The sequence below is a fragment of the Seriola aureovittata genome, chromosome 23 (genome assembly GCF_021018895.1).
Source record: "Seriola aureovittata isolate HTS-2021-v1 ecotype China chromosome 23, ASM2101889v1, whole genome shotgun sequence".
Lineage (NCBI taxonomy): Eukaryota > Metazoa > Chordata > Actinopteri > Carangiformes > Carangidae > Seriola > Seriola aureovittata.
In genome coordinates, this window is record NC_079386.1 from 13278052 (window position 1) to 13290050 (window position 11999).

Consider the following 11999-nt stretch of genomic DNA (forward strand, 5'->3'; position numbering starts at 1 on the left):
GGAATCCAGTTATGTAAGAGGCGCGCGTATTGGCCTGGGTTACGAGTGTTTTCTGTACGGCTTCGTGGAAATCTTGATTGCCTGTTAGGGTTGCATTTAAGTGCTGATTATAATGTTTTTAGTGTTACGCAGCCTGTCTGGGCTTCATGGAACTACAAATAAGTATAAGCCACATCCAGGATGCAGTGGCTATATTTAGATTATATTGGAAAAAGTCTAAAAAAAGAAAAATACAAATCCACATAACTTGCATAATCAGGCTTTCAGAGCTGCAATAAAAATGTGTAGTTAAGTTAAACATATTTAATTGTAACCTGAGAGAAATTAAAGACTTTAAAGACAAACTTGACTCACTTGAAAACAAAAATGAACTAATAATTCCAATTTTAGTTTTTTAATCTGTTCACCAGAATATTTGAGTGTTTTGTCGAAGCTGTACATTAAAAAATCAACAATGATTTTATGAAGTTTGGTTAAATGAAAGTTAATCAAGTCACCAGAGCAGTAACGATAAGATCCAGAGTATAAGCAGTAAAAAGTAAGAATATAATACTTGTTCATGGACTCGTCTTCCTCTCTGCAGGTGGACGTGTTTGCGTACGGCATCATCCTGTGTGAGATCATTGCGAGGATACAGGCCGACCCTGACATCCTGCCGCGCACTGAGGTACAACCTGACAACGTTTTCATCACAGCGCCTCAACGATTCCCCCTCTCCTTTATCATCACGTACTCATCATCTCATGCACGACTCACTTCATTGTGTGTGTGTGTGTGTGTGTGGAAAAATTCTTTATAGTGAAGTCATTCTTAAAAATATGCAAGTGTTCTTCTTGGATAATTACTGTATTAAGTTTTCCTTGTATTTCAAAAGTGCTTCCTCCTCATGACTGTTGTGAAAGGAGTGTGTCAAAATGATTTGCAACTTTAAGCAACAGTTGCAACATGTCAGATATAATTTTGAAAAATATGTCAAACGGTAGATATCTTATTTCTACTGCTGATTGTCATCTTGGACAAACAGGAAGTTGACTTTCATATCTTGACAGAAGAGTGCATGTCTCAAAACTAAATAAGTCTCAGTTATGCTTTTCGATTTTAGACCATGATTATTCACCCAGTCCCGCATTAGATAAGTATTCGCAGTAGATTTTAAGTTGAGCTAAGTATGTTAGAAACTGATTTTTATTGTCCCACACTGCAATGCACAGACGTAATATGGGAACTGCTCACGGCTGCAAAAAATTCAAAACAAATTGCAAAATGGTTTACTTTGTTTTTGTCTAACAACACTCCAAATTTGCAGTTTGACATTTCCTTCTGCCACAAACAACAAATAAATCTGTTGTATACTAAATGCAATCATGGCATATGTAATAATAAATGGGGTTCTGTATACACGTAGTGTGAAGTGTAGATTTAAGATGCAGCATCAGTGTTAAACTCTCATTCATTTCTCCCTCCTGGGGCTTTTTGGTAGAACAATTAAAGAAAACCGATCCAAATTTCTTTGTGTTTTTCTACAGGACTTTGGTCTGGATGTGGAGGCCTTTCAGCAGTTGGTGGGAGACTGTCCTCCAGACTTCCTGGACCTGGCCATCGCCTGCTGTAATGTAAGAAACACTGATTTATGATTCATTCCCTCCCTGTCTTCTCAGTTCATTCTGCTCTTCCTCCTTTTCTTCTTCTCCTGCCTTTCACCTGTCGTTGCTGTTGTCACATGACAGTCTGAAGAACTTTGGGATTAAAAGCACCTTATGAGACATGAACTTCAGTATGTACTGTATGTCGGTCTCTTGAGTTAATTGAGTCTTTAGGTTGGACATAGTAACACTTGTATCGCAGCACAAGTCTGACCTGAATGTACATTAACGTGAACAGAGCGGCATAAAGTCAAATGCACGCCTTGTTCTGCTCGTCATAAAACATTTGTGACTTAGATATCTCTTCTTTGGCACAAGGAAATGAAAGTAGTGTAATAAATCAGGAAACGCAGCAAACGAGCTGATTTTAGGTTCTGAATAGTGTGTAAAATGTTTTTATGTGTGCAGGCATAAAGAGAGAAACACCCTCAGAAAAACAACACTTTCACAACATCATGAAATGTTCAACTTTAATTCATGTATGTTCAACAAAATGGTTTCTAAACAGCAAATGAGGAAACGGGAATCAAATGATGAAGTTTATTGTGAGGAGGAAAAGCAGCTTTTGTGTTTCCTCTTTTGTTCCAGATGTGGAATATTGCTGGAGCTCTGTATGTTTCACCTTTAATGGTCCTGTCACGATAAGAGCAATAACCTTTGTTTAAACGCCTGAACGCCATTGTTGTTATAGGTAGATAAGGTCAGATCGCAGGAATGAAAAGGTGCCGCAGTTAAAGATATCGATCAGGAAGCATCGTTTTTTTTCCGAGCACTGCCTCTGCTGTCCATCAAGCTCTTGTTCAATCTGTTGAATCTCTCTTTCCTGCCAGATGAATGCAACGCTCCGTCCATCCTTTTCCCAAATCGTAGCAGAGCTGGAGAGGAGACAGGCTGAGAGGAAACAGAAGGACGAGCCGGCGGTCAAAGGTGAGTCGCCTGTAGAGAGTCGACCAATACTTGTTCCTGCACGTTACCGCCTCTCACCCTGGTTGCTTTATTCTCTTAAAGCTGTTTCTCCGGCTCTTGGACCCCTGCGAAGACGATCCCTCTGCCTCCCTTCAGACCCTCGCCTCTCCCGCAGCAAGTCCGACATGCTGCACCCCCCGGACACACCCCCCTCTGTTAACCTGGCACCTCCCACTCGGGTCAACCCCTTCTCTCAGAGGGAGGACCTCAAAGGCGGCAAGATCAAGCTGTTCGACACTCCCAGCAAGTCGGTCATCTCCCTGACCTTCACTCTGCCCCCGCCACCAGACTGTGACGACTCCTCTGCGTCCGAGGCCGACGGCGTCGACCTGCCCAGGAGGCACAGGCGCTGCCACTCGCTGCCTTGCACGCCCCCTCCTCACCTCACGTCGGCGCCGAACACTGTCCTCACTGAGGAAGAGTCGACGTCGGAGATAAACGGGGAGACAAACGGCGAGAGCGAGGAAGACACACTGTTGGGAGAAGAGAAGGACATCGGGGAGGGGAGTGGGAGGCACCAGGCAGGTGACTCAGGTCTTCCTCTGTCCCTTGAGCCCCTGTCACTGGACCAGGAGGAGGAGGAGGAGGGGGAGGAGGAAGAGGAGGAGCCCATGGATTGCACAAGCTCTCCAGACACACAAGACAGCACTTCATCTCCTTACTCCAAATCCTCCAGTCCCCTCCAACCCTCCCCCACTCCCTTTTCTAACGGCTGGGGGTCCGCCATCTCAAACGGGCCTCCGTGCCTGCCTCCCCTCTCTCATTTAGACAACAACAATGTGGTCGTAAGCCGACCGCTGGGATGGAGCACCCCTACCACCAATGCCGCCACCACGACCAACAACAACGGCTACCACTCCCCTCCCAGCGACCCCGCCGGTTCGTCCCCCTTTGGCTCCAGCAGCGGCCACTCTCTGGACCAGGAGGAGGTGATCTCCTGCCCGGGCTGCTGCCTCGCCGGCCTCCGCTTCCCCTCCATTTGCCTCCGAGCTCCGCCGCGCAGAAACCCCTACAAGAACCTGAACGGGGACCACGCAGCCTCACGTGGGCTGCTTTGTCCGGGACCCAAGGGTCTGCCGCCCTCCCCTACCCCCACGACCACCACCACCAGCCTGGAGCCGGGACTGGCCCTGCCGGGGCCGCAGACATAAACCCAGACTTCTCGACACCAAATACTCGCAGCAAAGACACGTGTGGAAACTCTGCACCTAAAGCTCTTCCCTGGAAATTAAGTGGGTCTTCTTAAAGTTTGCACAGATTTTAACACAGCAATACTCTGCTTATTTTCCAGACTCACTTTTTAGTGCAGAGAGCTGGTTTCCCTAAAACACACTCCAGACGTTGGTTGATTTGACTTTCTCCATGAAAGCTGTGGCATCTTTGCTGGTGGATTTTTTTGTTCTTTCTTCTTCTTCTTTCTTTTGTGTGTCGCCCTCTGCTGGGCTGAGGGCGACACAACTTGAGATGTCAGCTGTGCCTGCGTAGATCTGACAGACGATCGGCAGCATCCAGAACTGATCAGCATGTTAAACACTCCAGTTTGGGGCCCAGCCGGTTAGATCCTGTATATTTGCAGATGTAAAGATTCTTATGACTGATGATGATATTAATGATGATGATGATGATGATGAGGAATGTTAAGCTTAGTATTACTGTTGCAATGATTTTTGATGTTTTGGTGCTGTTTCTGAATGAACAGGCAGTTTTTGCTTTCATGTCTTTAATTATCAAGAGGTGTATAGTGCACTGCTGAGTTATATATGTGTGTGTGTGTGTGTGTGTGTGTGTGTGTGTGAGATGGATGTGTATGAGGAAGGGTAAAAGAGTGTGTGCTGTACACCATTCTTATGACTATTTTTGTTGCTGTATGATCTCTATCAGCCCCTCTGGTTGCCTGGTTAAGCACTTCACCTGTATTACTGTTGTTAATAAGGAAGCTATTATCATTATTACTTTTGGGAATGAATGGTCAAAGACCTGCTTAAGAGATGTACAGATTCTTATTATTTAAAGATGGCATTGAATAAAAAGATGAGAATGCAGATATCTTCTACTGATATGTTTCTTACTTTTTTTTTATTTTTTAAAGCCATGTTGGTCCTAACTGAAATAACTCAACCATTATTGGATGACCGCCATGACGTTTGTGGCAAAACAGATGCACACACACCAGAAGAAAGAAGAAAAAATCATCCAAACCAAAATCAGTGTTTGGTTGAACATCACTCAGATCTGTATTTTTCCCTGTGTGATCAAGGTGTAAGTTCCCAGTAGCAGGAGCAGCAAAACACCCCTTTTTAAATACATTTTCAAAATCATTAAATAACTTCATCTTCTTCCTCTATGTCAGTCTCCCATTTTTCTCCTGCCCCCCTCTTTAAATAGATTACAGCCTTTCCTCTCTCTTACAAATTCGCCAGCCTTCAATTAAATACTTATCTCTCCCCTCCCCTTCCACCTCCCTGCTGACTCCAGTCTATCATTCTCCCCTGCAGCTTATTGCATGTGCGCCTCAGCGTGTCTTTTTTTTTTTTTACAGGTGTGTTTGTCCGGCTTTAAAGGGGAGGGGGTCACCTCCTCCGTGCTGTGCGAGCTGTAGTTAAGACCATCAGAGTCTTGCCCACCTGATCCACAAGGGCAGCTAAGTTGCCATGGAGACATCGGGTGTAGCCACGCGTCTGTTGAGAGCACCTGTCGGGTTGTGTGTCGCGGTCGTCCTGCTCATTACCGGTGAGTATTGCAGATAATGAAAACTGCTCGTGTTGTTATTGTGCTTTTACTTTTCTGTGGCTGCTTGCTGCGTTTTTGCACTAAGTCAACGGTTCCGTGCCCGCAAGCGTTAACAAAGTTGTGACAGTCAGACTTAGCAGGTCAATGAGTATCTGTGTGAGTGTCCTATTTTGGTGTACGGGTTTCGTGCGATCTCCCCAGGGTCGACTGGGTTAGTCTGTTACACCGCAGTGGAATCACTGGATTTAGGCTGCCTCCTGCGGTGGGATTGTCCCTATGCCAGTCCTAATACCACCTACACCGTGCAGACGAAGACGCAGGGGTAAGTCTTGGTGTGTGTGTGTGTGTGTGTGTGTGTGTGTGTGTGTGTGTGTGTGTGTGAGTGAGAGAGAGACAGAGAGAGCGAGACATTGGTGTAACGTCATACTGTTATACTTCATATACCAGTTTTTGTATTTTATTTTTCATTGCTACTATTTTTGTCTAAATAAACTTCATAGTTACTATGTATTTCGGTGTGTATAGTATTTGGTAATATTTAAAACTTTGTTTGTCATGATTCTTTGTGTGTGTAGTAAAATACTATAAAATTATTTTTCCTGTATATGATCAGTGACATTTATCTACACTGTTATCCTGGACATTTAAAAATAACTTCAGTCAAATTTCTGCGCTGCTGTAGATCAGCTGCTAATTATAGACTACAAATATAAAGTACTTTTGTGTATTTTTAAAGTGCAAGAAGCACAATGTGATCTTCATTTAGGAAGGAATATTCATTTGACATAAAAAAAAAGTATAAAAGTGAAGTTTAAAATATATAATCTTCTAACAATGACATGAGATGCTGCAGAGATGGATGGCAGAGTAGTTATGCAAACAATAATACTGCAATACAACTGTTATTCTTAAAAGCAAGTCTATAAAAATGTGAGTCCAAATTCATCACATCCCTGCTCTATAGTCTGTACATCTCTGTGAGTCTATAATATACACAGTATTTCTACATACATGGAAAGGGCATTATAAACTGTATATTTGTCCAGACTGAGTGAAATTGAAAGAAATGACCAAAGCATTCACTTTCTATTCTTTTCTATAGCAGTTCTCTCTATGAAAGTAAAATCTTAAGCAGAACAATAAAGAAAACGGTAAACTAAATAAAATGACTGTGTGTTCTTGCGTTGCAGGGACCCCTGGCAGGACGTGCCGTGGTGTGTTTGGGTCTCGTCCCGCAGCTGTGACGTCTCTCGGGCCTTCTCAGACTTTGAGCTGTACAACATGATTCGTCTCGGCGTCCACCTCAGCCCCAGCTCCACTGTCTGGATGAAACCACGCAAGTTCGACTACAGTGACCTCAGTCAGTGACAATGTCCAGTTTCTGTAACTCTCTGGGGCACATGCTTTGAAACAGCTGCTTTTAAAAGTGTCGTGACCTGCGTTAATGAGTAATATGTTGGAGTGGGTATCGCCAGTAATTAACAGCTCCTCTCTCCTCCTCTGCCCACCCAGCTTTCAGCCCTCCGTCCGTCTCAGTCTCTCTGAAGGATGAGCAGCTGTTGGTGAGGGTGCAGTTCCCCTGTGCTGCCAACAGGGGGTGCTCTCCGGAGAGGTGCTGTGCCATCTCTGAACTGATTGACCCCTGGACAACAGTGACTGTGTACAACAAGCTCAATCACTCAGAATACCAGGTCTAGCATGCTTTGTCTTTACCTGGTAACTTTTTTTTGTGGTTGTTGTTTGAGAGTATAAAATTCCTGATGGTGTAAATAGTAAAGAAAACTGACGCTGGCGATAAAATGTAATTGCAGGCAGTCAGTGAATTGTTTCCATCTTTGTTTGGAAAAGACCGGTGTTTTGTGTTGTTGCAGAGCCGTACGGTTTGGACCCAGGAGGTGGTCTCCTTTGTGGAGTTCTCTGGTTTGTCTCCGGGTCAGAACTACTGCGCTGTGGCCAACTTCTCCTTCCCCACCTTCTCCATGGCCGCTTCGCCGAAGTCTGCCCCTCAATGTGTCGAGATGGTCTCAAAATCAGGTGTGAAGGAGACTAAAGGGGAAAAATCACTGCTGACACCTTTCACATTTGCAACAAGTGCCAGTGGGTTGCAAGTAGACATGACTTCATTTTATATAAGCTATTTGTAAGTTTTGCTATTGCTATATAGCTAAGGTTAGCATTAAACTCACTAGTCTAGAAGAAATGTTACGAGTTCAGCATCAAACTTTACTTGCCAACAGCTGTCTCCAGCGCAGTGGAGAGCAACGTCAATGTTAACTCCAGTCTCTATCGTGTCTTTTCCGGAGTTAGCATGCTAACCAGCTAGCCCTTTCTGACAGCGACTCACTGTAACCTCCAATCTGCCCTGAAGATGTAGCGCTGCTCAGAGGACGTATTATAACCTCTCGTCTTGTAAATACAAAGATGGCTGAAGCTCTTGTCAGGAGACAATCGGCACCACCCGCTCCCAAGAAGAAACCACGTTCAGCGCCAGAGAAAACTTACAAATATACCGTTTTATTACAAGTTAATTTGCAAAGCACCTTTCAAAGTGCTTTACAGACACAAACGGCATTGAGACAAGATATAGACAAACATAAATAGGATTTAAAAGAAGCTAAATGAAATAGAAGATAATTATATAAAACCAGGATAAAAGAGTGAAGCAGACCTCAGGTTTTCTGAGGTTATTCCAGATATGTGGTACTAAAAACTGACTACTTCTTCTCCAGCTTTAGTTTGACAATAAACAGATCTGTCACTGATGATCTAGGGTGTCTGGACTTTTTATAACATGCCCTATTTCAAGGGGTTATAAGATGAAAAGGCAAAATAAACCAAAATAGGGTTAACTGGTCATGGTCCAGCTCAGGCAGCCTCTCAGGAAACTGCTCTGTCTCTGTCTGTGCCAGACCTAATCCCTGTCTTGCAACAGAGTCCAAATGACATCTCCTGCTGGCGTCTTGGCTCAGCTCATTCTGCAGCCTCACTGCTGATTCATCTTGTTCACCGCGGCTGTGACAGTATGCTGTGTTGCTTGTACCTTTTTAGTTAAACCTGTATGTGCTTTCTTTGCACAGGGCTGCTGCCTGTGCTGAGTGCGGGAGCCGTGCTGATTTCTCTGCTCCTCGTCCCACTTCTCACTGTGGTTCTGAAAAAACCAAGACAAGCTGCACCAACCACTGAGAGTCAACCCAAGACTCCGGTATGATTTATTCTTTCTCTTAATACTACTCTGCCTTTTCCAGAACAGGTGTTTCCAGATGATGAATTCCTGTCTTTCTTTCTTTCGTTAAGGCGCCTCTTCATGATCCAGTCTCTTTGGTCCCTCTGTCCCTGCTCCCAGTCGACCCATGTGACATCCACTTGGAGCTCCCTGATGATCTCATCTCCATCGAGTCCTCCTCCAGTCACCTCTCCAACCAGGACCGGACTTCAACCTTGGAGAGCACCTACACCTGCGATCCTCTCCATCACGACTCCAGCTCCGGTGGAGTGTACTCGGACAGCGGAGGGATGGAGCTGGAGATGGAGCTGGAGCTGGAGATGGAGCGAGGCCTGGACTCTGGCATCAGCATCCCACATGTGTCTCACTCCTCTGAGGAGACATGTGCGTCAAATGAAGACTGATACTAAAAAAGCTGAGCGTCATCTCTCCGTGAGTGTCGCTCTGCAAAGGTAGGTGTCGGGAGGTGGGTTTTGTTGTAGTTCAAAATTCCTTAATAACTAAATATGAAACAAATATTGATCCATATATGGCTAATAGTACATACAGTACATGAGCTTTGGGTAATAAAAAATAAATAAGCTGCAGAAATGTGTTTTCTTTACGTTGAAAGGAGCCAGTTGAGGTGATTCAGGGATCTAAAGTCATTTGAATGCAAACCCACAACTCGCCTGAAGGATGACATATCCCTCGGGATTCTCCAGGAAGAGCTGGAGGACAGGGTTGGGAGAAGGGTGAATGAGCTGCCACAAGAATCAAGAAAGTGGCAGGAAATGCAAAGATTCCCCTTTTTTTGTAAACAGCATCTGAAAGCTCATATTTTATAAATGTAAGAAACTAATATGAACAGTTACTGCGGTTGTGTAGAGATCGCTTTTTAATTTGAAGCTGGTGAATCTTGTCTTCTTTGAATTTTTATGTGTTTGCTGCGACTCTACATTAGTACTGTGATTGACAGAAAATTAATTGTAAATGATTTTCTAAACTGGTTGATCAATTAATAATTTTTTTCCCAGCCTCTAAACTGTAAAGATTTATCGGTTTTCTTTGTCTTATGGGAGTGTAAATTGAATACTTGTGGGTTTCGGAGGGTTAGTCGGACAAATACCCAAGTTGAAGACGTTATGTTCGACTTCAGGAAACTGTGAAAAGCATTTCTCCCCGTTTCCTGACATTTTATAGACCAAACGATAATGAAGCGATAATGAAAATGATCCCCACTAAAGCTCAGAAGCTGACGGTCCTGTGGGTGCTGTTCTGTAACTGCCCCCGACCTCTGACCTTTCATTCCTCTGCATTATTAGGCAGCACACTGTAGAGAGAAGGGGAGGAGAACAGAATGTGTGACAAAGGTCATGAACCAGAAACCGGTGTTGTCACGAGCACAGGGCCCATCAGACGACCTCTAACACTGCAGTCCTGGTCAGCAGGCATGACGGGATTGAAATGTGACTCCTGATTTTGAACACACAAGCACATTTCTGTGGCTCTGACCTCTCGTCGGAGTCTGATATGAGTCAGAGTGCTGCATGAAGGTGGTCAGAGAATCGACTGGTGAGTGAGACGTACCAATGAAGCAGAAATAGTTTATCCGACGGGTCCAGAAGGAGCTGTTTTTCTGTGTACGTACACGTCCACGGATTCGGTGAAAAATCTAAATCTGGTTGCGGTTCTTCCCCCCTGCCTTCTGTGCTGAGGTCCAGTGCCGCTCAACAGGCCAGTCCAAACCATAAACTTCATAAACAAGAACTAAGAAAACTTCTGACCCCCCTCCCCCCCCACCCCCCACCCCCCCACCCCCCCCCCCCCCCCCCACCCCACCATCACATACAGCCAACAAGCTCCTTCATGCTGCTTTCTCCTCCCCCCACCAAAGTGATAACAAAGGGTAGTTGTTCCTGTCATTCACTGCTCTGAAATGTTTCTGACTCACAGTTGCCCCATCGGAGCTGCGCTGCCTCTTGTCCGTGACTGACACCACATTCTGCCTCCTGCACGAAAACCAGGAACATCTTGACATCTCGCTTTTCTGCCTTCTGTTTTGCTGGTGTTGCATTCTTTCCGCAACATTGGGGAGCCTTGGAGGTTTGGCCGTCCAGCATTGTTTGTCTCCCCTTCTACCTTTTCCAGAGTCCACAGAGACCTGGGGGGTTGTCCAAGGCTCCACGCACAAGCCAGTGGCATGGCTTTTATTAATAAACACACTGCTTACGTCGTGGAGAGATGATTAATGTATGAAGCAAAAAGTTGGCTCGTGTGAATGAGCACCTGACTACACAACAGTGGAGCTGCTGTTCTCTCCAGCATCCAGAAGCGGGACACGGTTGACTTTTTTTATTTTTCTTTTTCTGCGTTTTGCAGCAACTTTTCTGAAAATCTCCAGAGGTGTGTGTGTGTGTGTGTGTGTGTGTGTGTGTGTGTGTGTGTGTGTGTTGGCATGCACTGTCCTGTAGAGCGACTGCAGTGTGTTATAGCATACCTTGGCTTTTTTATTGTCTTATTATAATTACTATCATGTTTTTGTTTTTGTTTTTTTTTACCAGATCATGAGTTTTGTGCGAACAGCTAATTCTTTTTATATTAATCATGTGCAGGAGGACGTTTACATAACCGAAACTTTCATTATCTCAGTGTACCAAGGTCAGCAAATCATAGTTCTCTTATGTTGATATCAGATTAATGAAGTAAGGCTAATACAGAGCTCATGAGTGAATTGTGCTTCGGTCTTTTTCCTTGTGGAGTTTATTAATGTTACTGAACAAGTCGTTGTGTGCATTTGAAAACTGAATGTAAACCTTAGAGAATTTAACATTTTTGTTTGAAGCAATTCATTCATTATATATCATGAAACTAGAAGTGAGAACAGGTTTGAAATGAGGTGAAGTGTTTGAGGTTTTTATGTTTCTGAGCCTTTACAAGCCTCTTAGCATTTTGATGCCTTGTAGGATGAATCTGAACTTATCCTTTCGTTAATATCCTGCATCATGACCCATCAGTCCTGCTTCCCAAACACTGCTCTTCAATGTATTTCTCATTCATTCCCATATCAGTCTAGTTTCCCTCCCACAGTAACTGCAGTGGTGTAATTTTCTACCAAAACATTTGAATGAATCTGTTAATTTGCCAGGTGATTGGATTCTTTTGTGCTGCATTTAAGACATGAAATCGACCAGTAGTCAAAGCTGATGTATGTTTACAGTGTTGGCATCAATGAAAAGTTTTTCTTACTCTAATCAGCAGCTGTATATGACACCAGAGAAACTTGACAGAAATGTGTATCTTGCTCTTACATCACTTGCGCAGACTTGTCTTTATCGTCTCTCTGTGTCTGGCAGGAAATGCTTAGTCACTCGCTCGGTGACTCAACAACCCTCTGGGGCTTCAGCTTTGTTTCTACCCCCAGCGTCGACAGTGTGACCATCCACAGATGGTCAGCA

The 11999-nt window shown here is 44.3% G+C and overlaps 2 protein-coding genes across 2 annotated transcripts in view; both read left to right on the forward strand.

Annotated features, from left to right (window-relative positions):
- Positions 1 to 4653, forward strand: part of tesk1b (testis associated actin remodelling kinase 1b) — a 25875-nt gene extending 21222 nt beyond the window's left edge. Inside the window, exons 7-10 of the mRNA XM_056368707.1 lie at positions 584 to 667; positions 1527 to 1613; positions 2474 to 2570; positions 2652 to 4653. Of these exons, the coding sequence (XP_056224682.1) occupies positions 584 to 667; positions 1527 to 1613; positions 2474 to 2570; positions 2652 to 3760 (1377 nt within the window). The 3' untranslated portion in view covers positions 3761 to 4653. The remainder of the gene's footprint in view (positions 1 to 583; positions 668 to 1526; positions 1614 to 2473; positions 2571 to 2651) is intronic.
- Positions 4654 to 4755: 102 nt separating this feature from the next.
- On the forward strand, positions 4756 to 11982 carry si:dkeyp-75h12.7 (uncharacterized). Its single transcript, XM_056368708.1, has 8 exons — positions 4756 to 5339; positions 5541 to 5661; positions 6530 to 6699; positions 6852 to 7030; positions 7211 to 7373; positions 8417 to 8541; positions 8634 to 9014; positions 10498 to 11982. The coding sequence occupies exons 1-7, from the start codon at positions 5261 to 5263 to the stop codon at positions 8964 to 8966; spliced, it is 1170 nt and encodes a 389-aa protein (XP_056224683.1). The 5' UTR covers positions 4756 to 5260; the 3' UTR covers positions 8967 to 9014; positions 10498 to 11982.
- The last annotated feature ends 17 nt before the right edge of the window (positions 11983 to 11999 follow it).